This window comes from Meles meles, chromosome X (genome assembly GCF_922984935.1).
Source record: "Meles meles chromosome X, mMelMel3.1 paternal haplotype, whole genome shotgun sequence".
In the NCBI taxonomy this organism is placed as follows: Eukaryota; Metazoa; Chordata; class Mammalia; order Carnivora; family Mustelidae; genus Meles; species Meles meles.
This window is the reverse complement of record NC_060087.1, coordinates 96,205,163-96,232,633: the sequence shown is the minus strand read 5'-3', so window position 1 is coordinate 96,232,633 and position 27,471 is coordinate 96,205,163. Positions and strand designations below refer to the sequence as shown.

At 44.0% G+C, this 27,471-nt stretch overlaps 1 protein-coding gene across 5 annotated transcripts in view; it reads left to right on the top strand.

Annotated features, from left to right (window-relative positions):
• The window catches only part of AMOT (angiomotin), a 60,014-nt gene that overhangs the window by 17,919 nt on the left and 14,624 nt on the right, over positions 1–27,471 (top strand). For all 5 annotated transcript variants that reach the window (XM_045996004.1, XM_045996002.1, XM_045996000.1 and 2 more), the window contains 4 exons: positions 6,203–6,680; positions 10,755–10,899; positions 11,766–11,858; positions 14,970–15,115. In XM_045996004.1, coding sequence (XP_045851960.1) covers positions 6,203–6,680; positions 10,755–10,899; positions 11,766–11,858; positions 14,970–15,115 — 862 coding nt within the window. The remainder of the gene's footprint in view (positions 1–6,202; positions 6,681–10,754; positions 10,900–11,765; positions 11,859–14,969; positions 15,116–27,471) is intronic.

Here is a 27,471-nt window from a genome sequence, read left to right as displayed (position 1 = left end):
AATCTGAAGGGAAGGAATGGGCAGGTGTTTGGTATAACAAACTCTGCAATGCATGGCTGGCCCCTGCCTTAGTAAATTTCCTGCCAACCTGGATTTCTAGCCTCTTCAGCCATAATTAGTGCTGTATTAACATTCCCTTGACCTTGTAGGTTGAGCATGGCCCCAACTGCGTAATGGATGAACAGGAGTGCAAGTCTTGATTCCTACAGCTACACGCTGTCCTGTCTCCTGGGATTGTGAAGGAAGGGTCAGTGTTGCTCTTCTTCTGAGTTGTTAAGCCATTCCTGGAGGAGCAGAAGCAAATTATATTGGACTTCAATCTGGAATAACCTATTGCTTTCAGTTATTCCCTTCCATAGTTCTCTCATCACTTCTTTTTAAGAACGAATCTTTCTGCAGAATTCCTATGATTCTTTTGGACACTCACCAAACACCTAGATAGTACTGTGGGGGGAACTGGATATGTGCAGGTTCAGAATGTTCCTTGCCTTTGATGTCCTTGCAGTTCATGAACTTTGGACTGCTTCGTCTTTCTTCCTTCGAGTGTTAGTTGCCTGTCACGTTTTTGTGACATCTATGCAACATCATGTCACATACAACTTTTGGTCAGTTGCCAAAATGCGGAAAGAATCACATCCCCATGATTTCTTTACCACGTGTCATTAGTTCAGGAGGACTGTTTCATATTGTCCAGTTATTCCTAAATGTACGTTTGCATTATTCCAAGGCCCATTGTCCCTCTTCGCTGTGTCACGGCACCTTAGGATACCGTGATTCTGTTTGTTGTTTCTTTTGTTACTGTTTGGGCCATGTCTCTGATTGGTAGGAGTTCGTTCAGCATATGGGGCAGAGGGGAAGGTTTTGACCATGGCCAACAATGATGGCAGTTTTGCGTGGCATTCCTTCCCTGTTACCATGGGCAATTATGGGTGACCGTGAGTTTTGAAGTCCCTGGACCTACGGGGGCCCTTTCCCAGGTTAGGCCTGTGATCTATCTCTTTGATGTCTAACTCTTCGCCTCCTATCTCCTCACTTACTTGGGAAAGAGCCGCTTGGCTTGAAGTTCATTGGGTGACTCAGGAGTGAAGGCAATCAGGGGGTCAACTAGGGTGAAGGTAAGAGAATGCACCTGGTATTTCCTGGTATTTCATTTTTTTCCTCCTTCAGGTCCTGTTTTATAGCCAGAAGCAATTCACTTTGGGCTCCACCCATCACTTGGCCAGTTTAGGACTTTTTTCTTCTTAACCCAGGTTGATATCCTAACCTTTTTCAACCCCTTCTGTACAGCTCTCAAAGGGCAGGAGCCTAAGTTCTGATAAGTGTCTTAGAACAGGATACAGGGTAACAGACAGGGCCCTTCCCGTTTAAATGAGAGCAAGAACCCGATTCCCATCTGCCCAGTGAAACGGAAGATCCAGGGAGGGTTTGGTCAGTTGGACTGCTTAGCTTAGTGGAAACCCATCCAAGCCAGCAAAATGTCAATGAAGCTGGGGATTTTTGTTTTGTTCTTCCCTTCAGCACGGAAGAGTCTGTGGGACTCTGTCCCTTATGTGGATGGGCTGACGTCTGTTGCCTTGTGGGAGGGGGAGTATGTTGGCTGGGGTGTGGAGCAGAATCCAAAGCCCCGCTTTAGTGCAAGGCCCGCCTTCCCAGGAAAGCTATTTTCAGAACTCATTCACCAGTATTGTTTGTGATCTGAAATGACTCCCACAGTGTTTGAAGCTAGATGGAAAAGCCCTTTGATCTGCCTAAATAAATAATAAGGAGCCCAAGGAGATTTTTTTTTCTTCCCTTACTGATTAAGCCACCAGAGAAATTTAGCTGCATATTTTTCACAGGACGATACTTGTAGCTTCTCTTCCCTCCCAAGTTATCTGTGGAGCTCTCTCCCTATCCCCAGAAGCAGTAGAGCCCATGCTGATTCCCCTCTCTTGAGCAGAATTTTAATACACAGGTTAGCTCTGTAGCCCCCCCCCCCCCATGGGAGAGGAACAGGGTACTTGATATGCTTGGTGAATAATCAGACCTAAAATGGTCCTCATCAGAAGATGCTCTGTGTGAAGTTTGGGTCTGCATCAGACAAATTCTGGCAATAAAATTTCTTTAGGACCTGGGGTGACAGAGTGGCACCTATTGACAAATGACTGGTAAGGGGAAGTAGTTGAACCGCTTTCCAGAAATGGACTGCTTTTAGGTGGTGACACATTTTTCCTCCTTTATTTCCTTGAACCAACTTGCTAGACACTTTGTGAGTACCTTTCCAAGTAACTGCTGCTAACATCAATTAGACGATGAAATTCTTAGTTCTTAATCCATAAATTACAGATCAAGAATGTACAGCAAACTCTTTGAACAAATTGCTGTTCAGAAAACCTTTGTTTGCTTTTAGAGGTGCAGTGAAAGGCTAGAGATTGGCTGTTAGAATTAACAAAATGTTATAAACAATTTTTTTTACTACTTCATCTTCCCCATGCCCTCCTCCCCGCTTGAAAAATAAATATCCCGAATACCCAGAACTCCAGATGGGAAACAAGGCCAAGCCATCTGAAGAATTAAAAAAATTTCTGAAGCTTTGTCTTTCTAAGTGCTCAGCCTTTTCTGCATCTGGGGTTTACACATTTATCAACTGCTTTTAAAAATTAAAACCTTTCTGTTTGTAAAGCAGCCACTTCCTTTCAGTTGTTGAAATCATGCCCAGATCTGAGGTTTCTTGAAATCCTTGGTTAGTGGAATCTAAGGGTGACCTAACTCTGTAGTTCAGAGCCGAGCTGGTTGTGCAAGAGAAACAATCAAGAATTTGCAGCCCTCTCCAGGATTCACAGATTCACGGTCACAGAGCCTGGGAAAGGCAGTTTCTGTGGGGAGAATAAATTGGGTTCCAGGCTGTTGGTGGCACCTGCTCTGGTGAGAGTGTGCATGTGTGGGTTTGCACACGTGTGGGCCAGGATTGTGTGGGGTGTGGGGGTGAGGGAGGGGGTGGGGTGTGTGTGTGACTGAGGAAGGCAGGGACTCCCAGTGAGGTGGCAGGGTGGAAGGTGCTGTGTCAGCTCCATGGACTGGCTTTTGCTTTCCCTTTGTGTCCTCGCAGGCCGTCTTCCGGAGGGAGTCCCTCCCTCCCCCGCTTTGGGGAAGGATGCTGATTTTGGTGGTTGGTCTCTGCCCTGCGTTTATGCCCTGTCCTCCCCTTTTCCACCCAGCCCCAGGGGCCCAGGTTGTCTTGGGAAGGAGCTGGATGAAGGGAGGGAAGGGCCCCGAGGCAGGTCAGGGCTTCCTCGGGAATCACGTGATTCTATTGTCTGCGGCAACTTGTTGTTCCTGGTTAATGTGTCAGCGGGAAGCGACTCACACTGCTGTGCAGTTGAAGCACTTGCAGAGCGCCCTGCTCACCCAGCTGCCACCTGTATTACTACTGTCCTTACTGTTACTCTTATTATTTCATCTGGAATGTACTTTTGCTTCCTCTGACATCCCCCCCACCCTCTTCCCCATCCCTGTCATGCCTCAGTCCCCCCCTTTCAAGGGGAACTTCACAGGAGTGTTAATACAGTCCTGCTTTTTTTTTTGTGGCGGGTGGATGCTGGAGCCCAGATGGAGTTGGTTGGCTGGAGGGCTTTCTCTCCTTTTGTGACTGCCCAAGCCTTGCTTCATGTTTGCAAACCTGCCAGGGACGGACTGCCTTGGTTTTCCCAACATCATAGTGTTCTGAAATCTGCTTTCTTTCCCAGGCTGGGGAGCCCAAGAGGGGCAGCTACCTTGTCTCTGTTATCTCTAAGTAGAGCTCAGAGTCATGGCCAGAGCCACTGCTGTCCTGGGCTTATCTGACTCCAGAGACCTCTTCCTGAGACCTTGTGGTCTCCTCCTTCCCGAGGCCCCTGGGAGGCCATGTACTGTCCAGGGCATGGAAGGGCCTATCAGCCTCCAGGCAGGAGGGAGGCCAGTGGCCAGTCTGTTTGAGAGAGAGGCTGGACTGCTGATGGGGCCCAGAGGAGCTGAGGGGAGGAAGCCCATTTCAGAACTGGGCATTCAGTCTTTAAAAGAGAATACCTCCCAGGCCCCAGATTTCCAAATCCTGGCAACAAGGATGAAGATGAATTTGGCCATTTTTCCCTTAAATTTTCAGAGCTGGATTGGAGAATATGAAATTTAAGCCCCTCTCTTCTGCCCAAGAGATCCAAAAGCCTTAACAAATCCAGTACATAATATTTTAACTCTAGGGATATATAAAAATTATGATAGTTCTTACTCAAAGAGGAGGGAGAGCACAGTGTCCATTTTACCCCTAAGGAAACTGAAGATCCACGGTACAGAAAATGGGTTAAGACTTCCCCAAATAAATATATAAGTAGCTCCTAGGCCTTTGATTGGACAAGTGTTTTGAACATTTCCAAAGAAAGGTAATACATAGTAGCAACTTTCCAGGTGTAATAATGGGAATCGTGTAAATTCTTCTGTCCACAAATAGGTCGCATGCCCTCTTCAGTATTCAGCAATTATTGATAGTGTTGTGTATATGGAATTGTAAGAACATGAGTACAACAGAGACATCCGTGGGACTGAGATACAGAACTGAGGGCTTGAGAAGATTTGAGGGCGCTGGCAAGCATCTGGGTTATTGGGTAGCCATCAGCAAGTGTTTGGAATGGCTTTGCAGCCATAAAAAAAGCCCTCACAGTGAGGATCTCTTGTTGAGATAGATATGTGAACAATAATGATAACTGCAATGTATGTGGGAGGGATGTGCTTTAGCTTCTGGAATGCCAGTTAAAAGTTCATTGCTCCTAGTGATTTGTCCCAGTTCCACCATGAATTCTGTGCAATGTGGTGCAAAGATGAAATGAATATCCCATAAGTAAAATCCCTAAGAGGGTCAACCTATCTTACTGGAAGGTAGATAAGAGACTCTTTGTAATTCCTGTAGAGCTCAAAAATGAGAGGAGCCCAGTATTTTTGTAATTCATCGGTGACCTCAGGATCAAAACAGGCTCATGCAGATTAAGTAACATGAGCAAGGTTACACAGCCAGTAGGCAGTAGAAAAGGTCTCAAAATTCTATTGGGATCCAAATCCCATGCTCTTAGCCATCTGTCTTCCCTGGATTGAGAAATATCAACTGTAGGACAAGCATCCACAGGATGTGGGAGTATATGAGGTTAGTTGGGCATGGACTGGGGGATGAACAAGCTTTTCGTCTTCAGTGTATACTTCCAAATATTCTTGCTGATGGTGGAGATGGTGAAAGTGATCCATTTACATACTGTCCTTATTTCCCTTAATGGCTAACAGTCCAGTAGTAGGTACAAAAATGGGAGAGCCACATTAAACAATGTACCGAAGTTCTCTTTCTGGAAATCTGAACGTCATTGTGTGGAAGTCAATGTATTATCATAGTGGAAGGAGCAGAAAAATGGAATTTGGACATAGGGGTTCTACCCTGGCACTACCAATAAGTCATTCTGTAATATCTGACAGATTGCTTCCTCTCTCTTGGACTTCAATTTCCTCGTTTGTCCAGTGACAGAGTAGATTAAATTATTTCTTGAAGGCTTTTCCAGTACTTACATTTTGTGGTTCAGGTCATTAAAAATAGTATAACAGTGTTGCCTGTAAATCCTCTCCAATTCTTTGTATCATCACTGCTAATAGACCGTATTCAATTATTAACTGTAATCAACAATAATTATTTGGTGTCTCTAACATAATAAGGACCTACACATCCTCAAGTAATTTTTTCTGACTATATGAATTATGAAAGAGAGTTGCTAATAGCGAGAGGAGGACTAATTTTGACTGCGGTTTGCCATTTCCTTGTGGGCAAGTGGAACACATTTTCTGAATTTGACCCTTTACATGTGCTGACCACATACAGAATGTCAGAGGTTTTGTTTAAAATAAAGATGTGAAAATTACCTTCTGGAAGACTCATGTTTGTCACTCAGATTTTCACCAAGCGACCCCGGAGGTCACCTGGTTCCATCCTCAGTGGGATCACACCTCCATCAGTCACTCATGGGTCAGGCCTGGAAAGGGCTGTGGAGCTCTTTGCAGAGATTTCCGAGTCTAACCCTGCCTGCTCCTCATTTTGCAGGTCTCCTTGGGGGCGGAGGGTGGGCCCCGAAAGCCCCCTCATCTCACTTTCTCGTGCCCTTCTCCCCCAGTGCCATGGGAGAGAGCTTAACCTGAGCGTGTACACCGTGTTTTCCAGGCCAGCGCAGGACATCTCTTTACCACTGTCAGCCCGGAGCTCACGGCCTCACAGTCCTACTTCTTCCCTCACGTCTGGGGGTTCCTTGTCCTTGCTGCAGTCTCCGCCAGCCACGAGATTGTCTCCTGCCCAACACCCCTTGGTCCCAAACCAAGGAGACCACTCAGCTCACCTGCCTAGGCCTCAGCAGCATTTCCTCCCGACCCCGGCTCACCAGAGTGATCATTACCGGCTCCCTCAGCCCAGCCTGAGTCAGCCGCAGCAGCAGCACCTCCACCATCACCAGCAGCAGGCCGGGGAACCCTATTCAGCTATGCCTCGGGCTCAGCAGTCCTCCGCTTCCTACCAGCCAATGCCAGCAGATCCATTTGCCATCGTTTCCCGAGCCCAGCAGATGGTTGAGATCCTGTCAGATGAGAACCGGAACTTGCGGCAGGAACTGGAAGGATGCTACGAGAAGGTGGCGAGGCTGCAGAAGGTGAGGCCTCCGTTTCGGGCTAGCAGAGTCTTCTCTCAATCACGTGTTGCCTAGAGATGTACGTCTCCGCTCGCTGGTGCCTGTGTGACTTATACTCGGGTCTTCTGGAGTCTTGTATCTGAAGGTTATATATGGACCAAACTGGAAAAAAGCCTCTGGCTGTCTTCCTAGGAGGAGTCACATTTTACATTTATGTGGGGGAGAAAAGAACATATTTGTACAGTTTTCCCAGATACCATAGCCCTAAAGAAAATGTAATTGTTTTCCAGAAGGCCGAGAAACTTCTTCATAGGGTCAAGAACACTGGCAATGGGTGTGTAGGTGAGGGTCCTGGCAGCCTAAAGACCTTTTGTCTTGATTATATTTTCCCTTTTAGCTAAATTTGGATCTTAACTGTAAAACCATAATTCTCACAAACATCTCACCACTGAAGTTAGATCGTGCCTTGCCTTGTTCTGGAAAGGGCTTAGAACAGTTTTCCAAGTGGGAGTTCTCATAGTAACTCTTTTTCAACACCTCTTCCTTTGCCTCCTCTTTGCTTTGGTTTTTCCCTGCAGCTCACATTCAACATCTGCTGTCTTTCTCTGGTGTGTGTGGGGGGCAGGAGGGGCTTAGCACCACAGCTGTGTGACAGGTGACAGCCCTCGGCTGAGGAAGTAGAAGAAGAAGTGTATGTCCCATAGCGTTCACATTCTTCCCTGGGCCCCTCTTGTCTCCTCCAGCTGGGACTTTAGCTCTTGAGTGCCCTAACCTGGGAACCTTAGCTCTTGGCTTCCAGTGGCTGTCCCTGAATAGGGTTATACCTTTGGCAGCCTCTTTGCAGCTTTTGTCATTGTGGATCTCATGTGGTTTGATCTCCCGGCAATGTGAACTGTTTGGGGAGGTGAGGGTGAAGGTGTGGGAGGGAGGGGACATTGCCCGGTTTTGTTCAGCAACTCTGTCCTTAGGAGACACCCAGGAGTGGAAATTTCAGGGGACTGAATGAAACTGAGAATTTGTAAACACCAGATCTGGGTCCTAAAGTAGAGGAGGGCTTACTGTCAGCTGAGTATTTTTATGTAGCAGAGACAACCCCCTCACAGTGTCCCCAAATCCGGATGGGGTATGTTGGGGTTCAGAGAGGACTGTTTCTTTGTGGCTTTACCCCCAGTTTTCCATTTTCTGCCTCCTCTCATTTAACTATATGCCTCACCCCCAAATCACATCGGTGCAACAGATTAATCCTACTCATGCACTAAAAGCAGACTGGCCCGGTTTGGCTGATTGGGTTTAACTGTTGACACCCCTCCCCAAACTCTATTCAGGGTGGCCCCAGCCCCATCTCTGATGCAGTAATCAGGAAGGTGGGTGACAGGGAAGAGGAGTGGAACAGAATTTGTGGCATTGTTAGTTGTTGCTTGTTCCCCAGCGAGGGCCAAGATGCCTCCATCAAGTGTAACTGACTGCTGGGGAAAGTGAAGGCTGACCCGATGCTGCAGTGGATTAGAGGCCTAAGTGGGGTTAGAAGAGGAAAAAGGAGATATGGGAGATACCAGCTGGTGCTAGAAAAAAATACGGAGGCCCGAGGCTCATGAGGGGAATAATGAAACAAAAACCCCCCACCACATCCCTCTTCCTTGCCCCCACCATCCCCAACCAAACAAGTGGTCTGCCTTTCTATGACTTCTTTTCCTGGAAGAGCCTGTTGATAGATGTAAAACTCGCCCTTTTGGAGGGTACAGTATTCTACACGGGGCGGGGAAGAGAAAGATTGGTACAGATCTCAAAATAGTACTCTGAACAAGGTGAGCAAAGGGCCTGCTTTCCAGGTGCGGCATTCATTCTGTGGGGAACTGGAAAGCCTTGCCATCGGTCTAAAGGCTGCCCAGTTCAGACTAATACCAAGACTGCTCTTTCAAATGGAAATGTTTATTTTCTGTACCCCGCACTTGAATTTCATGCAAAAGCTTTATCAGGCCCAGGCCTTGCAGATCTTGTCTCTAAATGCCATTCACTACCAGTTTTCACCTTCTGTGCTGCTATCTTGGTGCCATCTGCAAGGAGAAAAACACTCTGGAGCCTGCTCTTTTCTGTGGTGTAAGCCTCATTTGTTTGCAGGCAGTCCTGCCTTGGGCATAATGTTGGAGCTGGGCAGGTGGAATCTGAGTTGTTTGGTAACCCCACCTTTCCTCCAGTCTCCCACTGGGGACCTGATAGTTCTCCCCATAAAGTACGCTGAGCTTTGTTAAGGAGGATAGTGGGAAACTGAGAAGGAATGCAGAATGGTTGCAGGAGTCAAATTCAGTTTGCAAATTGCTGAATAGGCCACGGGGTTTATTTATCTTATACAAATTATATGCAAATATCTCTGCAGTTACTTCATGTGCAATGAAGCTGTACTGGTTACAGAAAGACTCTGGAGTCTAATTTCTTAGTTTCTTCTCGATTCGGGCTGATTTGGGGCAAGACCCTTTCTCTTCGAGGTTTTGTGTGTATGTTTTTTTTTCTCCCCCCATTTTACAAGACTTGCAGTGGTATCATAAAACATAACTCCGATCGTGAATTTCCGTTCAAAAATCTGTACTGGTTTCCCACTGACTATGGGATAAAGTCCAAATACCTGGCATTAAAGCCCTTTTATGATCTGACTCCAGTCTATCTTTACAGCCAGATCTCACCAGCTTCCCTCCGTGTACCCCACAGAGTCTAGCCGAATGAGACTACTGGTCATTCTGGGAATGCATTCGCTCACTCAGAATAGAATACCCTTCCCCTCACCTCTGCTCATTGAAATCTGACCTAGCTTTTAGGATCTGACTCAAAATGCCACCTCCTGCCTGAAATTGGTCTCCTCTCCCCCTCACACCAACCAGGAGTAACCTCTTCCTCCCTGTACTTTCGTAGCACTTACTTCTACTGCTCTGACTAAAGCATCCTTCTCTTTATTCTTTTACTCGATTAGATTGAAAGCTCCTTGAAGGGAAACAGTAATGTCCTCATTCATGCCTACACACCCTATGGGTATTTAAAAAAATTTTTTTTAATTTTATTTATTTATCCAACAGAGATCACAAGTAGGCAGAGAGGCAGGCAGAGAGAGAGAGGGGGAAGCAGGCTCCTCGCTGAGCAGAGAGCCCGATGCGGGGCCGATCCCAGAACCCAATCCCAGGACCCTGGGACCATGACCCGAGCCGATGACAGAGGCTTTAACCCACTGAGCCACCTAGGCGCCCCCGCCCCCACGGGTATGTTAGAGAGCTCTGTAAATATTTAGCCCTTGGTAAAGGTTTGTTAGAGTGAACTGAACTACTGGATAAGGCTGAGGCTTCGAGTTTTTAGGGTTCGCCTCTGCCACTAACTTGATCTCAGAAAGGTCAGTTTCACTTTTCCCTGTGCTAAAATGGGGAACGGTGTCCTTGTGAAGGCAAATAGCAGGGCAAATAGAAATAAACATGTGAAAGCCCTCTGGACACTCTGAACTAATGTTATTGACATACTGTATACATTATTAATCATATTTTCAAAATTAAGAAAATTCTTGTGCAGAAATTAAAATCATTTATAACTGTACTTATGAAATTTATTTTCTCCAACTAACCTTCTCTGAAGGCAGAAACCGTATTTGTTTTGAACCTGAGGGAATCTCATGACCCTGTGATTTGGTTGCTGAGCTAGCTGAACATTGACTTTAGAAATCCTTCTGGGGGCACCTGAGGAGCTCAGTTGGTTTAAGCGTCTGACTCTTGGTTTAGGCTCAGGTCCTAATCTCAAGAGTTCTGGGATTAAGTCCCCCGTGGGGCTCCGTGCTTAGTGCAGCGTCTCCTTGAGATTTACTCTCCCTCAGCCCCTCCCCCGACCCTGTGCATGCGTAGTAGATCTCTCTCAAGTTAAATAAATAAATCTTTTTTTTTTTTTTTTAAGAAATTCTTCTGGGAAACTTTTCTTATCTGACTGTTACACAGGCCTCTTAGTCATCTGTAAAGCCCTGGGAGAAGCTGTCATTAAGGATTTGCATATATCCTTTCAGACCATCTATCCCATTAAGCTCCTACCATCCCCACTATCTTTCCTTTTTTTTTTTTTTTTCTTTTCCAGGTGGAGACAGAAATCCAGCGTGTCTCGGAGGCGTATGAGAACCTTGTAAAATCCTCCTCCAAAAGAGAGGCCCTGGAGAAAGCCATGAGAAACAAGCTTGAGGGTGAAATTCGAAGGATGCATGACTTCAACAGGGATCTGAGAGGTGAGGGACTCACTTCTGAAGCATTGGCCAAGATGGCGAAGGGAAGGGCTGAGGAGCATACATTGAGGCCCTCAAGGCTTGTCCAGCCCACTAGTAGGACTAGTAAATTGCAGGGCATAGACCAGGCTAGGTTTTGGGGACGGCATCAGAACTTGGTCCCAAGCTTGCTTCATGAAAGTGGGATGAGCTGATGTGTTAATCAGACAGGATCCCCCTAGGACTCCTGGACCCACCTGGCTTGCCCCCACAATCCGTGCTGCTTCTCTCCTTTCTAGGTTTTGCAGAGGTCTGGCTTTTGGCCATGCAAGCTTGAAATAGTGATGTCCTCTGTTGTTTCTGGGACTCCCTCCTTTTATTTTTACCTTAACATGATAATACTGGAGATGGTGAGAAAAGACCACCTTAATCACCTTCAAAACTGATGACCTTGGGAATATTATTTTCTGTCTTTGAATTTAAAATGTCTTATTGATAAAATGAGACAACTGAACTAGACATTGCCCATGGTCCCCTTCTAGCTTTGATGTTACGTGATTTTAAAGACTTCATGATAACTTTGAAGCTCTTTTTCCTGGCAAATGAGCGATGTCATATATTCAGGGATAGATTCCTTCATCAGAATTAAGAATTCTGCACTTCGGTTTAGTCAGGGAGGGGTGAAAGTGTTAAGTGCTCACCTCCTCCTTCCCAACCACGGTTTGGATTTGTTTGGGGCTCCACATTTGTGAATCTGTGTCTGTATCACCTATTCCCTGTTAACAAGAAGAAGCAGGCTTGTTTTGCCCAAGATCAGTATTTAGAGAGCAAACACCATGTGCTTGGAAATTTGTATATGGAGCCCTGTTGATTGTCTCTGAATTCCACAGAGCGTCTAGAGACTGCCAACAAGCAGCTTGCGGAGAAGGAATATGAGGGATCAGAGGATACTAGAAAAACCATCTCTCAGCTCTTTGCAAAAAGTAAGTCTGAAAACTCTGGCAGCAGGTATTAATGTGTGGTTGGGAGCCAGATGTGTAAAAAGGTTACACAGATCTGCATATCCTTCTAGAACAGCCAGGACAGAGCAAATGACATCTAGGGATTCGTTTTCCTGTTCAAGCATCTTGTTCTTTTTTTCCTTCGAGGCCAAGAAGGCTGCTTGCCACGTTTAGTCACATCGGTATGGCTTCCTCTGTATTAAACCAGAGAAGCCCCTTGAAACCCCTGCTTTTGTCACGGCTAGCTGAAAAGGACCTTAGCGAACATGGGGTCTCTTAATGTTGGAGGGATTTATTGTTGAAGGCTCCGTGGGCTGGCTGTGGTAGAGACAGGATTAACATGCAGGATAGTAGCGTTTGGAATACCTAATCTGCACCTGCGGCTCCCTTAGTTAAACACCCTGTATTATATCATATCATTCCATATTGGCCAAGGGCAAAGGGAGCTAGAGGAGGCCCTCTAGCTCTAGTCAATAGCCTGAGCTACTGACTCTGGTCGCCCAGTTGGAGGATGTGGGGGAGGGCAGAACTATGTCTTCCCCATAATAGTGTTTCCTTTGTCTGGAAATACTCCAAGGACCGTGACAATGAACTAATCCTCTTCTTTATCGGTCCCTAATAGACTCCACCCCGCTAGACAATGCCTCATTCTTTGCAGTTGCCACAATAAAACTGGCAATAAAACTCTGCAGTGGATTGAACCCATAGGGGGAAACAGATGAACTACCCTCACTCTGCATGTGCCCGTAATTGGTGCTGCCGACCCCCAGCCTCCCTCCTGCGGCTCCCAGCTGGAGTAGCACACGGAGGGGACTTGTCAGGCCCCATCTTTGCTGGGCCTCCACATGACCCTTTCAAGTCATTCCATGCAGCTTCCAGTCCGCTTTTACAAGTTTGTTTGATCTTCACTTACAATATCCCCCTCCCTCCCTGGGTTGCTCTGTGGTGCACTGGCCCCAGAAGTGGGGCTTTTTTCTTCCTCATTTCCCTGAGCCTCCTGTTTCTTTGTCGGTATGTCTCAGAGGCAAGAACGCAGTTTTTCTGGTATAAATTGTTGTGCAGTTGCTTTTGGGGTGTTACGCTGCCTCTGGAAGCTGGTTGCCTCGTGGAGACAGTGATGGCCTCCCAGGATAAAACAAATCAAAAGAGAAAATGTATGGATTCTCGCCCCAGGTCTACTAGTTCATACTCCTCCTCCCTGTGTGGTAATGGTATTTCAGGGGTCCTGGGAGCTCTGCTACTGGTTTATAAAATGTGGGAACTCAGTAGATAAAAATTGTATTAACAGCAAGGGGAAAGGCTGCCACATGGTTCTAGAAGGGAAAAATGGACTCCGCTTAACAAGCAGAGAAGAGGGCATGACTTGTGGCCTCTTAGTTCTTTTTGCCTTTGGACATCGACAGGGTGCTGTGTGGTTGGAACTGTGGCAAGAGGCAAGAAAGCCCTCTTGAAGAGCCTCCATGGGGAATGGGCTTCACTCATCCTTGAGAGGCCAAACCAGCGCAACCCTAGGAGAAGGCAGTCTGGTTAGAAAGAGTTCAGAACAGCTTGGCCGTAAGCATGGGTTCTGCTGTGTACTCATTGACTAATTGTGAGACCTCGTACAAGTTACTCAGGCCTATGGGTCTCTTGTCTTTTCATATACAAGATGGAGAAGAGAATAACATTTTTCTTGCAGGGGAGTCCTTCTGAGGACTAAGAGTACAGTACTTGGTAGGTAATAAGTACTCAACAAATACTCATTTCTTTCCAAGGTACAGCTGAATAGATATGTAATGTCAGAGTGGGAAGGAAGGTAAGGCTGCATTATTAAACCTAGGTATCATGGTCTCCAGAGGAAGGGCACTGTACCTCCAAATGAGAATCAGAACTCCTCTTTTGAGTTTCTGGTATGAGGTCTGCCTTAGTTAAAAGGGGAGGGACCTGAAAGGCAGAGGGGATGACTACCTGTGTCTTTTTTTTTAAAATATTTTATTTATTTGACAGAGAGAAATCACAACTAGGCAGAGAGGCAGGCAGAGAGAGAGGAGGAAGCAGGCTCCCCGCAGAGCAGAGAGCCCGATGTGGGGCTCGATCCCAGGACCCTGGGATCATGACCTGAGCCGAAGGCAGAGGCTTTAACCCACTGAACCACCCAGGTGCCCCTGACTACCCGTGTCTTGATCTTCTCTCCCTACGATGCAATCCTGGACTTACACTTCAGTTGGAAAATAATGTTAGGAAAGAGTGGGATTTGGAATTTTACACAGTCTGTGAGATAACATTTTTAAATTTTTTTTTTAATTTTTTTTTAATTTTATTTATTTGACAGAGAGAGATCACAAGTAGGCAGAGAGGCAGGCAGAGAGAGAGGAGGAAGCAGGCTCCCTGCGGAGCAGAGAGCCCAACGCGGGGCTCGATCTCAGGACCCTGAGATCATGACCTGAGCTGAAGGCAGCGGCTTAATCCACTGAGCCACCCAGGCGCCCCTGTGAGATAACATTTTTAGATTGATTTAATATACTGTCCCAAGATAATAAGGAAAGCTCTGGGGGGCTCAGTGGCTCTTTTGCTAATACAAGACCCCTTGAAGAAATAAAATTGAAGAAACAAGCCTACCTGTTCTTCTGATGTGTGTGTATTCTTTGCATCGTACTTCTCATCACACTTTTTACATCCCCTTTCACATTGCTTCTGCACAACAGCCACTGTTAAGTGACTTTTTCTTTTTTTTTAAAGATTTTATTTATTTATTTGAAAGACAGAGATGACAAGTAGGCAGAGAGGCAGGCAGAGAGAGAGGAGGAAGCAGGCTCCCCGCTGAGCAGAGAGCCCGACGACGCGGGGCTCGATCCCAGGACTCTGGGATCATGACCTGAGCTGAAGGCAGAGGCCTTAACCCACTGAGCCACCCAGGCGCCCCTTAAGAGACTTTTCTGAATTAGCATCGCAAGTTGGTGGTAGAGCCAGTGAGAGAGTCCAGATCTTGGGCATGCCGGTTCTCCCAGCTGTGTGTTAGACAATGCTTAATAATGGGTCTCATTGTCAGTTTTACTCAGGTAAGGTTTTGAGCCAGCTCCGGAGTGGCAGTAATGACAACTCTTGTCTTGATAGATAAGGAAAGCCAAAGGGAGAAGGAGAAACTGGAGGCCGAGCTGGCCACTGCCCGTTCTACCAATGAGGACCAACGGCGACACATTGAAATCCGAGACCAGGCCCTGAGCAATGCCCAGGCCAAGGTGGTCAAGCTGGAAGAAGAGGTACGTGTAGTTACCTTGAGTAGCATATGAGGCTGAGGTGGGGAAGAGCTGGGAAATCAAGGAATCAAGGGTGCTGGGGACTCCCCACTTCGGTGAACGGGCAGCTACACAATCCCCCTGTAGGAAGGTACCATCTGCTACTTCTTTTTTTTTTTTAAGATTTCTTTCTTTATTTATTTAAGAGCATGGGCTAGAGAAACAACACAAGTGGGAGGAGGGGCAGAGGAATAGGGAGAGAGAGAAACCCACACAGGTTCCCCACGGAGCACGCAGACTGACTTGGAGATCCATCTCACATCCCGAGCCAAAATTATGAGTCGAACACTTAACTGACTGAGCCACCCAGGGCCCTGCCATCTGCTACTTCTAGTTATAGCTGTGCTGATGTGAGTGGACTTTGATTTCTTTTCTCTTCTCTGCAAGTTCCTTTGGCTCCAGAATAGAAAATCACCAAGGTCAAGGAGCAATTTCCATTTGCTCATTCATCTAAGAAGCTAGCCATCTCCCTCCAAGTTCTCACTGTAGACCTAGCCCTACTTCAAACCTGTGATCGATATATACTTTTTAATTCTTGCCCTTATAAGCTTTAAAGATTTTTTTAAGAAGGGCTAAAAAATGATTCCATAATTTTAAAGTACTCCAGGGATCTTAACATCAAAATGGTCCTTGTCTTCCCATACTCAGTGGGAAGTTGGTCCCCTTAGGCAAAAATTAATAAGATAAATGAAATTTGATGGTTATGCCCCTTGTCCTAGGATTTATTTTACAGATTGGTTTTGAAATAGAAGCAGTCTCAAACAGGATGGGACCCAGGGACAATTTACAGTTCGTGGCAGGCCACGAGCAGTGCCCTGGCTCTTCCTGGCTAGGTTGTAGAATGTAGGTATGTGGTGGGGTAAAATTGTCACTTTTTGTGTGTGCAAGGATGGAGTCTTTCTTTGACAAATACAGTGGCCCCCAAACTACTAAGCATATGATAGATATGTATCTGATTAGTCTTGATGTAGGTGTTACTCGATTGCAACACTGAACTGTGTTCATGTGAAATACAGGCAGTGTTGCTGCTGGCCTGTCACTAATTAATCTTGCCTGTCAGTTGTCATTGTATTGAAGTACTACTAATTCTTCGATGTTTAATACTTCAGGGAATGGGTCTGTTCCAGCAAAAATTGATGCCAAAGTGTAACTTGGTGAAGAAAATTTCATATCTCGCTAACTATTCTAAAATTTTGCATTTTGTTTTAAGAGAAAAAATAGCCTCCATTGTAACATTGGAAGCCTTATAAACTGGAGACCAAAAAAAATTTAAAAAAAAGTGTAGTGACCAAGCCCTCAGCACTGTAGCTCTTTTATGTAGAAGCTGTCCTTCCTACCTTCCTTCATTGCCTGCTTCTTCTCCTTCAGTAAGAATGGTCTAGTTCCTAGAGATCTGACATACAGATACCCTTTGGTTTTGGGGATAGGGATTAAAATGCTTGTTGGAGGGGCGCCTTCATGGCTTAGTCAGTTGAGAGTCTGACTCCTGATCTCAGTTCAGGTCATGATCTTCAGGGGTTTTGAGATGGGGCTCCGCACTCAGCGGGAGTCTGCTTGAGATTCTCTCCATCTCCCTCTCCCTTTGCCCCTCTCATTGCTTGCCCTCTGTCAAAGGAATAAATCTTTAAAAAAAAATGCTTATGGGTTGTGGGTTCATAGATTTCCAGTAGGTAATGTCACCTAACCTATATTATTGTTGACCTGATTTGCTTAATCATTAAACTTCAGGTTGGATAAATCGGGCTCATGTCCTGCTTCTTGAGCTGTCAACATGAGAAATACTGCTAAGTTTCTTTATTGAACATGAGGAACGCTTGTATATGTCTGGTCCTGGTATCCAGACCTAAGGAGCACACCCTTGAACCTTTTGCTATACCTCATTAATGCTTTTCCTTCCCCTTTTTGTGAGAAAATCACAGAGTAAATTACAAGACAAGGATAAGACTGTATTCTTTGAGAGAAGGGAATACTGAAAGACTGGCTGAGAAGTAGCTTGCTGGTGGTCACATGGCGAGTCTTGGGTAAAGCCAGGAATAAAACTGGAATCTCATGACTCTTCATTCCCTACCCTTGCTGCTTGTCTCCCTGTCTGAATCATCCTTTGGTTCTATTCCCAAAGAGAAAATGTGGGCGCTTGTTCAAATTTAGTAACCCCTGCGTCTTTTCATTTAAAAAAAAAAGTTTCACTCATAGGGCCCCTCTTTTTCAGCAAGACTGTGAGAAGCTTGTCCAGAGTGGTTTGAGATTGGGCTGTATACACAGCCCTGCTGCCCCTCCAGGAAGGGTGCCCATCCAGTAGGAGATAAATGGGGACAAATACTCCACAACTATCTTGGTTTGCTGTGTCCTAGGGCTCAGTGGTAACTGGTTGTTAATCATGAAAATAATATACAATATACATCTAAGGAGAGGATGTTAATTTGTAGTTCCCACTGGGCAGCCCTTACTGCAACAGTTGCCTGAAATATATTTCTGGCTTCTGAGGCTTTTCTGGGCATTTGTTCCAGAGATTTTTAGGATTTAGATTTCTAGGGCCCTGCCCCCGAAACACACAGATGTACGATTTAAAAAAGAAGTTCTGAAAATTGGGCTAGGATTCAATCATGGCACTTGGTGGCCAGGTATCTTAAATGAGCTCATTGATTATTGTTAATTTTTTAGTCTTCACCCAACTTGGACTTTTGCTCAGAGTCTGGTTGTTGGGAAATCTGAGTTACTGTTGCTAAAGGAGGTGCAACATTTGATGGAGAGAATGGGCCAAGAGCCTTCTACCCAATGGAATCACAAAGGCAGAGGTCATGTAATGTCTCCCAGACTCTTAAGACTGGTCACCTCTAGCACATGTAGGGGCTTGAAACCATGTCTCAGGAAAAATCCACTGATTCTTACTATCTTTTCTGTCTTAGCAGCCTATTTGACCTTGGTTTGCACTTGGGTGGTGGTTGCCTTATCTCCTTTACAATATTCAGAGGAAAACATTCCTTATCCTTAATCTCAAATACAGGAACTGATTATTGAACTTTCACTCATCTGCTGCGACTCAACCTCCGTTAGGCTTCTTCTGTCTGGGGTAAAATTTTTAAGTATGGAACATTACAGAAGGTAGCTCTGGAACTAATCTAGTAAGGAATCTTCAGTGTTCACAAAACTAGTTAACATCTCTAAATCAAAGAGGCTATTAAGGAATAGAAAATGTAGTTCCCTATCTGGAGATAACTCACATAAAATCATTTTTGAAGACAGAGGGATATGTCAGACATTTGCTGTGTCTCCTATAAACAGAGAATTTAGTTATGGCTTACAAATGGTACCATTACTTTTCCGTAGAAGTTCTTCCAAGGGAAACCTCTGTAATCTACTTAGCAAATGAGAGTTAGGGAAACTTTTCCCAAATTCAGTAGTTGGTCTAGGGAGTATTTTCTTAGCCTACTAAGTATAATGTCAGGTCAATACATATATCGAATTATTATGTTGTATACCTGAAACTAATATAATGTTATATGTCAAATATATCACAATTAAAAAGAAGGCGGCCAGGGAAAGATTATGGCTAGCTTAATGAACCAAGGACCCTTGCATGTATTTATGTCTTTCTGTGTATAAAGTCCTCATTTAGATGCTCTTCAAATTCATTTCATTTTTCTAATCCCATTAAGTCTCTTGTCCATGGTACAATTCACTGTGCTCTAAGCCTTATACAGAAATGTGCCTCAGGCTTACAGAGAACCTTTTCCCACAATCACGGCTTCTTCCTCTTCCAAGCGATGGACCTCTCTCTGTTGACATCTGGGGAGATATCTTGCTGGAAGCAACTAGCTCTTTTACTAAAGGAGAGACCTGGTTTTTTGGTGATTCACTATGACCCAGGTCTTGCCACCAATCTGCAGCCTATGCAGCAACTAGCAGCCAAGGTAAATGGTGCCTTTCCATCCTTGCCCTTATCTTTCTGGACACGTAGGTCATGTTGAAGTGGAGGCCCATTAAACTCCAAGGCAAAAGAACTCTGTCCACAGCAACCATGGCATTCTTCCAGGCAAAGGGACCTCCCCCAACTTCCCTCCCACCCCCGACACACACTACCACTAATTTGGCCTCACTGGAGAGTTTCAACAGATGCCTGGCATATCCACTCAACAAGGCTCAAGGCAGCCCAGACTTCTGGCTGGCTACTGTCTTATGATGATCCAGAGCTGAGCCACTGCTTGGGTAATTGTTTCAGGAATGGTGGGAAAAGGGCCCTGGCAGGATCAAAGAGGAAAGATGCTGCGGGTGGGCTGCTTACTGAGCAGTGGGTCCTGGAAGGGAGAGAGCAGAATGTGGGAGGGCTGGCAAAAAAAGTCAGTGAGCCTTGTTCTTTGGCTTTAGGTTAGAATGACAGTCACAGAGATTCAGGGAAAAGGGGCCCAAGTGTTAACCTTTTCTGAACTACAGTAGCTGGTGATGATTTAGACATCACACTGATAACTCTTGATGCCCATGCATTTTCCAGTGTCCTTTTGCTACTCCACTCAATTCTTCAAAACAAAATTCATGTTGTTTCCTTCCATTTCCACCATTATTCTTTTATGGCTGATATTTTTTTCTTATTTCTAATTCCCTTGCTACATACTTGATTTGTCATTTTGGTTTTGGAGATGGACAGTTTTCTGCTGTCACACTTACCCACATAGTACCATAAGAAGGTCTCCTTTCCCAGTACTGGAGGAAGATGTACTAGGCATAGACATTTACGTTTCATCCAAAATCATCTCCAGACAATAGCACATTGTGTGAGTAGGTAAAACTCACACAAGAGTTATGATGGATTATAAATGTGGATGGAAGATCTGAGGTTACTAATTATGTGTGCATTTAGAGTATTGATAGGAATTCAGATAAAGTACTTTATCTACCCAGGATGGATTTTTGGCTTATTTGAAGGGCATTTCATCTAAGGATGACCTTTCCCATATTTATGGCAGTATTTTTTTTTTAGAGTGAGAGTGTATGCGTTGATGGGGGGAGAGAGAGGGAGAATCTTAAGTAGGTTCCGTACCCAGTGTGGAGCCTGACAGAGGCTTCAGTCTCATGACCTAAGATCATGACCTGACCTGAAATTAAGAGGCAGACATTTAACCCACTGAGCCACCCAGGTGCCCTGGCAGCATATTTTTTTGAAGAAGCTGTTGTTGCACCCAGTATGTTAAGAAATTATGTCCCCACCCCAAATAAAGATTGAGTGACCACTAAAAACTTGATTTTCTCAGTTTTTCCTATGATTTTCACTTTTTAAATTCCCAACTAGAAGTCTTGTATAATTTCTTTAGTCTCCTTAACAGAATGAACTTCCTTCTCTTGGTAGCAAGTTTCTGGAGGTGGTTTCTACTCTTCAGTGCTTTTAATATCCACCAGTGGACCACAGCCTCTTGGCAATGGACAGAGGCAGCTTGCTAATACCAGGGTAGTGTTACCAAATTACTTCAGAGGGAACTCTTACTTGGAGCCAGTGGCTCCTGAGTAAGGCTAAATCAAATTACACAGAAATTACTGAAGGCTCATGGAGCAACATATGAACTAGTATTACAAAGGAGAGGAGCAAAGAAAATACACTTGAACTGTGACATCTGTGACATAGTGAGTGGAGTTGTGGCAATGGACAGGAAGATGAAAATCAAACATAATGAAGGCTGTCCTCTATGGTACTGCACTTAGTTCTGTGTGACCAGTTTTAGTGTCCTCTAGCCAATGAAGCAAGTGTATGCCTATGATGGTGTTAGTCTAGCCAGTAACAATAGCCTAACCCCTCTACCTGTCCATCTGTATATTTTTTTTTATTATTTACTAAGACTTTTCAGAGCAGTTTCAGGTTCCCAGGAAAATAGAAAGTAAGGTATGGAGATTTTCTATCTACCCCCTGCTTTCATACCTGCATAGCCTCTGCCATTATTAACACCGCCCACCAGAGAGGTCATATTTGTTACAGTTGATGAGCCTATGTTCACACATCAGTGATCCAAGGTCCATAGTTTATGTTAGGGATCACTCTTGGTATCGTACCCTCTGTGGGTTTGGATAAATGTATAATGACACGTATCGACCATTACGGTATCATACAGAGTATTTTCTCCTCCCTAAAAATTCTGTATTCTGCTTATTAATCCCCACCGCCTACATACTTTTTTTAACTCAAAAACATTTCCAAATCTGTATTGTATCTCCCACCATGAACCTTGCAACTTTTGTCCTCTTTTAACAGATTAGGAAATTAAAGTGTAGAGAGATTTTTTGTTAGTTAGTGATAAATCTAGGACAAAGCCCAGATCTCTTAATTCCAAAATATCCTGCCCTACACTTTGTCCACCAGCACCTACAAGGAAAAGTCAGTGATTCAATGACTTCCTTGCAAATGGCTGAGATAAATGGGTAACTTTAGGAGTCTGAGAAGCAATTTTGTATATAGCCATCTTTTAAAAAATAAATTTGAAAGACGTCCACAGTTGTTGGAGGGAAGGGATGCCATCACGTGGTATTCATTTGCAGAGATCAGATTTTCCTGAGTCAGAAGGAGGTGAAGAGATCTGCCAAATGCTTGGGAATGGGTTCAAATTATTGTAGAAGTGCAATGGAAAGATATGATTGATTGAGCTGGAGAGTATTTGCCCTATTCTTCATTGGATTGCCTTTCTGCTGTTCCTCCCATTTTATGATTCCCCTTTAAAAATTTATCTCTGAATCAGAGTGACTTGAAACCCTCGACTTGCCAGACAAAGTAAATACATTGATGAATGTGTATTTATTCATATATTTGTAGTGTTATAGCTAAACTATGATATGTTCATTTTTATTCTTCTGTTTGACAGCTAATTAATATTAACTGGTTACCAAGAGTGTAGTGAACAATAAACTAGAACTAGAACCTCAGAGAGATGCAAAGGAGTAGAAGGTCCCTGCCCTTACGGGGCTTATAGAATACTGCTCTCCAGTGGGGCAGGGGCTTCGTCTTGCTTCCCATTATTACATCACTACAGCTCTCCGATGTAGAATAGGGCCTGACATATGATAAGCATTCAGTAAATATCTGTTGAATGAATTAATGAATCCATACATGAATAAAATCTTTTACAGTGACTGCTAATAGAGTATACATTATGAGAGGCTTTTGAGAAAAGCAACAATCAGGGTCAGTTAAGATTAGTAAAGGAGAAACTCCTGGAGAGTTTAGTGATATGGTGAGGGGGGATGAAAAAATGATCAGACTAAAAAAAGAAAGAGAAATGATCAGACTAATACAAAGGTTGATTATTTGCAAGGTAGGCCTGGTTGAGTTTTAAGGCAGTAGGAGGCAGAAACATTTTGATAAAAGCAGTTTTAAGAGCCGTGTCTAGACTGGACGGGGTGATAGCAGACTGGGGATGAAATGAAAAGCATCAAGTAGCTTGAGATGAGTGAGAGAGAAGAGCTCTGGCCTAAAGAGTGAGAGAGGTGGTATAAAAAGTGCCTTGGATATAGTAGATACCTAATCAATACTACTGGAATGGATATGCTAGCAGTAGATTGCTTCATTCTTAGATAAAGAAGTGCCATAATGTACTACTTGAAGTCTGTTATAGCCACTGTATATAGGATGGACTGATGGTGCGTGTGTGTTTATGTGTACAGGTGCTTATATGTAGGTGGGAGAGGGCAGCTGAAAGGAGATCCGTTAGGTTATTACTACAATAACTTTGTTGTGAGATTGGTACTTAAACCTATGTAGGCCAAAGGGGCGCCTGGGCAATGCAGTTGGTTGAGCATCTGACTCTTGGTTTGAGCTCGGGTCATGGTCTCAGGGTTGTAGGACGAAGCCTGGCATCAGGCTCCACACTCAGCGTGGAGTCTGCTTGAGATTCTCTCTCCCTCTCCCTCTTCCTTTCCCACTCGTGCACACGTGCTCTATCTCTCTAGAGTAAATAAATCTTTAAAGAAAAAAAACTATGTAGGCCATGAAAATATAAGGAAACAAAAGAATTTGAGATATGTTAGAATTAACATGTAGGAATAGTGAGAGATTGGGTATGTTAGACAAAGGAAAGAGGGAATGATAATTTCAAGATTTTGAGACTGGAAAAATAGAGTAAATGATGAAAATGACTGAACTATCAAAAGGATAGCCTTTTGGAGAAAACGAAAGCAGTCTGGGACTCATTAAGTGTCAGAGTGAGAAATCTTGCACTCAGCTAGAGGTCTGTGACTAAAGAGAGCATGATAACGTTAAAATGTGAATATAAGCACTTATTGGAAGTGTGGCATGAATGAGATCTCCAGTAGTGCTGAAGTGTAGATCAAGGATTCTCACCCTCAATATTATTGGCATTCGGGGCCAGATAATACTTTACTGGCGGTAATAGAGGAGGCTGCCTTGTACGTTGTGGGATGTTTAGCAGTATACCTGGTTTCTGCCTATGGGAAGCCAGTAGCAACCTACCCCTAGTTGTAACAACCAAAAATGTCTTCACACATCGCTCCATGATTCCTGGAGAAGAACCACTGGCATAGAGGCAAAAAGAATAAACTTCATAGATTAGACCTTTGTGGTATAATGAGACGTAGGGATGGGGTTGGAAGGGAAGGTGGGTCTAAAATACCAACACAGAAAGTAAGAGTGATCTAAGGAACCACTTTAGGAGAATACAGAATTAAAGAAAGCAAGGGAAGGGGAGCTTTGACAAGTTTTTGAAAATTGGCCTTTGGTAAGAAAACTTGAATGGATAAAATGATTTCCCCTATTCACAGAATATCCAAAGGGAATTTGGTTTAAATGATGGATTCACTTGGCTTCTTCTAGAGGTGGGTGGGTACTCTTCTCTAGACCTGAGCCACGACCTTGGCTTTAGAAACTTTTCAGGTGAACTTTGACTTCCTTGAATACTGAAGATCTAGAAAAATAAATCATCTAGGATCCTATGGGGAGCGCACACATTGTATGTTCTGTCTTTTCCATGTACATACACACAAACTAAGGCACAGCTTCTGTTTTGTTTTTACCTCCAAGAATGTGCCCATATAGAATTCTAGGATTTCATTTTGCCTCCTTTCTTAATTATTGGTCAGTGTTCAAGGTGAAAAGGGGAAGAGCAGATCCATAAAATACCTGTGAATTGAAAGACCATCAGAGACCATCTGAGACTGTTTGTCTAGCCTATGTAGCTTTTTTTTTTTTTTAACTTCTTGAAACCTACTGGTCAGTAGTCTCTCCTAAGAGAGAGAATGCCATACCCAAAGGCAATGAGGCGTGAAATGGGGTCCTCGGGAACCTTAAATAATTTAACCATGCTGAAGAGTTAAGTATGAAAGACGATGGAATGAGGTAATATGGTATATATGTAGTAATCTTTTTTGTAAGTTAACTTTTACGTAGAACCCTATATATATAAATACATATATATAGAAAACACCTAAAATACATACATAAGATATAAATATATATATATAAAACACATAAAAGAGAAGCCATCTGATACAACTTACCCACCATAGTGGCCTCTGAAGCACTCCACAGAACAGTTTGAAAATCACTCCAGGGCCCGGCATTTTATCTACAAAGGACCGGATAGTAAATAGTTTCAGCTTTGTAGACCACAGGCCTGCTCATCATTGCCATTCTAGCCAGAGGGTATCTATAGCCAGTATGTATGTGGATGGGGTTGGATGGATTTGGCCTGCTGCTGACCAGTTTGCTTGGCTGACTCCTAAAACCCTCCTCATTTTTTACAAATGGGGACTCTGAGGCTGAAAACAGGGAAGCAAATGACCATCAATAGCAGAGCTAGGACTAGAATCCAAGTGTCCCGATTGCCGCTTTGTTCCTTTACCTTTCATTTGTTGTCAGATAGAAATACCTGATTGTGTATGTGCGTGTGTGCATGTGGTAGGGAATGAGCTCTGCCTGTGGCTCTTTAAGCAGTACCCTTGACCATAAGTAAAGTATTTATTTCTCATAAAACGGAGGTCATTTGGAGAAAATATCCTTGCAGCTACTTAGTGCTTACTTCTGATTGTACCACCAATGACTGGCCTTGACCTATAAAGATACCTGAAGCTCTGTCATATGAACTGTTTGAGGCTTACTTGTTTTTTGGGGAGGGGGAGCAGAGGGAGAGAGAGACTCTTAATCAGGCTCCATGCCCAGTGTGGAGCCCAACATGGGGCTCGATCTCATGACCCTGAGATCATGACCCCAGCTGAAATCAATAATAGGATGTTTAACCGACTAAGCCACCCAAGTGCCCTGAGGCTTAATTTTAATATGTTTTCCTAGGGGAAATTCCTGTATTTTTAATGTCTTTAAGTTTTTTTTTAAAGATTTTATTTATTTATTTGACAGACAAAGATCACAAGTAGGCAGAGAAGCAGGCGGGGGGGGGGGGGAGCAGGCTCCCTGCCAAGCAGAGAGCCCGATGCGGGGCTCGATCTCAGGACCCTGAGATCATGACCTGAGCTGAAGGCAGAGGCTTTAACCACTGAGCCACCCAGGTGCCCCTAAGTTTTTTTTTTTTAATCTTTAAGTATAGTTGACATACAATACTACTTGGTGGTATACAACACAGTGATTCAACAATTACTTACATGATAACATGCTCACCATGATAAGTGTATTGCAGTATTATTAGCTACATTCCTTATGCTGTGCTTTTCATCCCCATGACTTACATATTTTATAACTGGAAGTTTATACCTCTTAATCCCCTTCACCCATTTTGCCCATTCCCCCACTCCTCTCCCCTTTGACAACTGCCAGTTTGTTCTCTGTATTTATCAATGTGTTTCTCTCTCTTGTTATTTGTCTGTTTGGTTTGTCTTAATTAGACACTGATGTGATAATGAGAGTTACGGAAATAATGAAAACCATATCAAGGCTATCTGGCATGAATGTGCCAAGTTGAAAGGCTTAGAGCACGTGTGATTTGGTATTAACTTTTTCTTTAAAAAAAAGAAGAGTCCTTTTTGTGCTGGGTGATCTACTAAGCACTTCATGTGTTATTTCATTTGATTCTCATAGAGGTATAGCACATCATCATCATCTCCATGTTGTTGATGAATGAATAAATGGAAGCTCAGAGAGATTGTCTTATCTCAGGTTGCATACCTAGTGAGTGGGAGAACCAGGTTCTGAACTCAGACAGTCTGAGGCCAAAGCTCATAACCACAACCATTGTACTATGTGGCCTCTCTGTTTACCTAAGAAGGAACCACTGACATTTCTGATGACATTGGAAAGTGAAGTTGGGCACCCAGAATGTCCTAATTACCGATCTAACATTTGAGAAGATATGCACAGGAAATAAGTGTACAGAAGAAAGTCAGAAAAGAAAAGGGGATTTATCATGATGAAGGTAAAAGTGAAACTTATAACAATAGTAAAGGAATTAATAAACCATATAGACCTTTGCTCCTTTTTAAATATAGATGAGATCTAGTGGTGCCTGGGTGGCTCAGTCAGTTGAGTACATCCGACTCTTGATTTTGGCTCAGGTCATGATCTCAGGGTTGTGAGATCAAGCCCTATGTTAGACTCCTCACTGGTGGCTTGCTTAACATTCTTACTCTCCCTCTGCCCCTCCTCCTCCCTCTCTAAAACAAAGAAACAAATAAATATGAGATCTAGAAAACAGAGTATATAACTTAGAATATAGCTGACTTGATGATTTAATCTATAGGGTCTTTCATTGGTAGCATCCTAGAGTTGTCCTTTTCTGTCATAAGTTATCTAGGGATAAAGCATTTCCTAGGTGACCCTATTATTTATGGGTGAGCTATCCTCATTCTTCTTGTAAAAGAGGTAGGAGGAGAATTAGGCCGGCAGCAGTGGTCCTGGTACCTTACATGTAATCATCCCAGTGGCTCAGTGACTCCTACTGCTGGAGATGCTTTTGCTAAGATATTAAGATTTCCTTTCTCAGGAAAGGGAAGACATGGAGATACCCACCTGGCCCTGGACTGCTTCTTTTTCAGTTCTCTGTGCTTATACCAGAGTACTTTACCATCAAGGCAAGAACTGCATGCTCACTTTAATTGCCTTTAAGTATAACTGCTGTAAGCTTGAGTAATTATAGTTAGCATCCTCTGCATTAACATTGCACTGCTCCCTTAGGATTTTCAGAGTGATTCACAAATAAATGCATTCAACTTTAAATAGCTCATGAGGATTATAGAACCCAGAAGGTGAAGATAGAGAATATTCCCTGCTCTCCAGTTATTCAAAGCTTAGCAAATAGGAAGGCAGAGACATCCGGGGCCTGACAGTCTTCACTGCCCTAGTCAGTGTTGTTACAGTCACCCATCCCAGGAAAGAAAAGAGTTAG